Source organism: Austrofundulus limnaeus, unplaced genomic scaffold (assembly GCF_001266775.1).
Source record: "Austrofundulus limnaeus strain Quisiro unplaced genomic scaffold, Austrofundulus_limnaeus-1.0 Scaffold69, whole genome shotgun sequence".
NCBI lineage: Eukaryota > Metazoa > Chordata > Actinopteri > Cyprinodontiformes > Rivulidae > Austrofundulus > Austrofundulus limnaeus.
Window position 1 is genome coordinate 1,788,565 of NW_013952471.1, and position 1,863 is coordinate 1,790,427.

The 1,863-nt window shown below is 41.1% G+C and overlaps 1 protein-coding gene across 1 annotated transcript in view; it reads right to left on the reverse strand.

Annotated features, from left to right (window-relative positions):
- Positions 1–605: 605 nt before the first annotated feature.
- The window catches only part of mrpl41 (mitochondrial ribosomal protein L41), a 3,433-nt gene continuing 2,175 nt past the window's right edge, over positions 606–1,863 (reverse strand). Inside the window, exon 2 of the mRNA XM_014010477.1 lies at positions 606–1,352. Within this exon, the coding sequence (XP_013865931.1) occupies positions 927–1,334 (408 nt within the window). The 5' untranslated portion in view covers positions 1,335–1,352 and the 3' untranslated portion in view covers positions 606–926. The remainder of the gene's footprint in view (positions 1,353–1,863) is intronic.

Here is a 1,863-nt window from a genome sequence, read left to right on the forward strand (position 1 = left end):
CGCCCACTCTTCCGCTCTTGTCCGCAGACACCCTGCTACTTGAGCGCATCAGATTCCAGCATGGCGAAAGTACGCTAGTTGTTTAAAAATTAATTCCTCGTCAGATGGCGTTTATTAACTTATAATACTTTTTAACGGCTTTAATTTTTGCTTATTTGATTTACTACCTTTTAATACTTTTTACAACCCCACGGGTACCTTGGCAAAACCTTTGTAAATGGACCAAAACCTTTCCTGTTAGTAGCCATCATCACCAACACATACTGATGACTTGAGAGCTTTCATTACTTTTACCATTAATTAATAAAATCAACACTTTAAAAATATCTCATGAACCAGTCATGGCTCACATTTACGTCTACAAGTGATTTACTTTGAGCCAAACCTGTTCAAGATGGCCACCAGTTTACTGTGGATCTGCAGAAAACATGAAAATGGCTGTAAATCAGTTTCGCAGAATCTGAGCTAAAGTTGGTGTGGTAGTAGCTGAAAGTCCTCGATGACATTTTTCCTCAACATCTAATATTTGACTGAAACACTAGAATTTCAGCATTTCTCACCATCATCTTAGTATCAAACTGGCATGAAAGGCAGCGGGCAATATGCATTATTTCAAGCCTTTTATTTTTGCACATTTTTTCAAAATTTAGAAAGTCAAGGTGTTATTTAATGATTCTGACAAAATAAAACAGCTGAAGGCATTCATTTGTGTTGCATAATATCAACATAAAACAATGGTCAAGATCTGCTTTTATACACCAGTTATACGTTATACTCTGATCACACGGGATCAGTTTTACACACACAGTTTTGCAGTCTCACTCATGTCTAAGTGTTGTAGCCAAATGTTTACCCAACAGCCATATTTTAGAAACAGTTTGCAGCCTTATTTGARGATCCTCCTGTGGGCTGTCTCCAATTCATCTCTAACGCACGTAGTTCTTAGGATACAGCTTGAAGAGCTTCCCATCTTGCGTTGGCTCAAACCCATACTTCTCCAGCTGATCTTTGTTGAAAACGCCCGCCTCAAAGTCTCTCTTTATCTGAGGAGCCACAACTTCATCAAATAAGATCTGAGCTGTGAACGGTGGTTCCGTCCCTCTTGGTGAACGGTATGACACATATGGCTTGAGTTTAAACCCCTCCAAATTAGGCACCACAAATTCAGGGATCATTTCTCGAACAGTCGCGTACTTGCCGCTGGGGAGCTTTCGTCCTGCGGGCCGGGCGCCGCGACCTTTGTTGTGGGATTTTGAGCCGCGTTTGCTGGTGAACGGAGACATCCTGTCTGCACCTCTAACCAGACCCCTCAAAATTGTGGATAACACTCCCATGATGGTTCCTTCGGACTTCTTTTGGGATGTAAAAAAAAAGCATGCAAAAAGAAGAATTTGTGTATTAACCATACATTTCTAATAACCACCAACTTCTGAGCTGTATATGACAAGCGTTACTGGTTTGTTTACATGCTTATTCTTCTCTGATCAAGACAGGTTATAGTTTAACATTAAAAACTTTGACAAATAAAATAAATGTTTCAAATCTTCAAATTATTTTTCTCAAACAATTAACAACAATCTACWAAAGCAATGGGCCTCATGCAAGAACCGTTCGTACGCACAGATTTGTTCTTAAGTTGACACACGGGAGGCGACGTCGCTCGCTCTCCATTCATTTCCTATGGAGCCTGTGCAGTGAGGCGACAATCGCTTGCCCTCCTCCAGCCAAGCGACCGGCGAAAATAGTGCATGTGAAATTTCACGCTCGTACACGTAGATGTGCACACGCGAGCTTGCGACGCGACATATGAAAGTTGAAAAATGTTCAACTTTTGTCACTGTCGCTTAGCGTACAACCAATCAG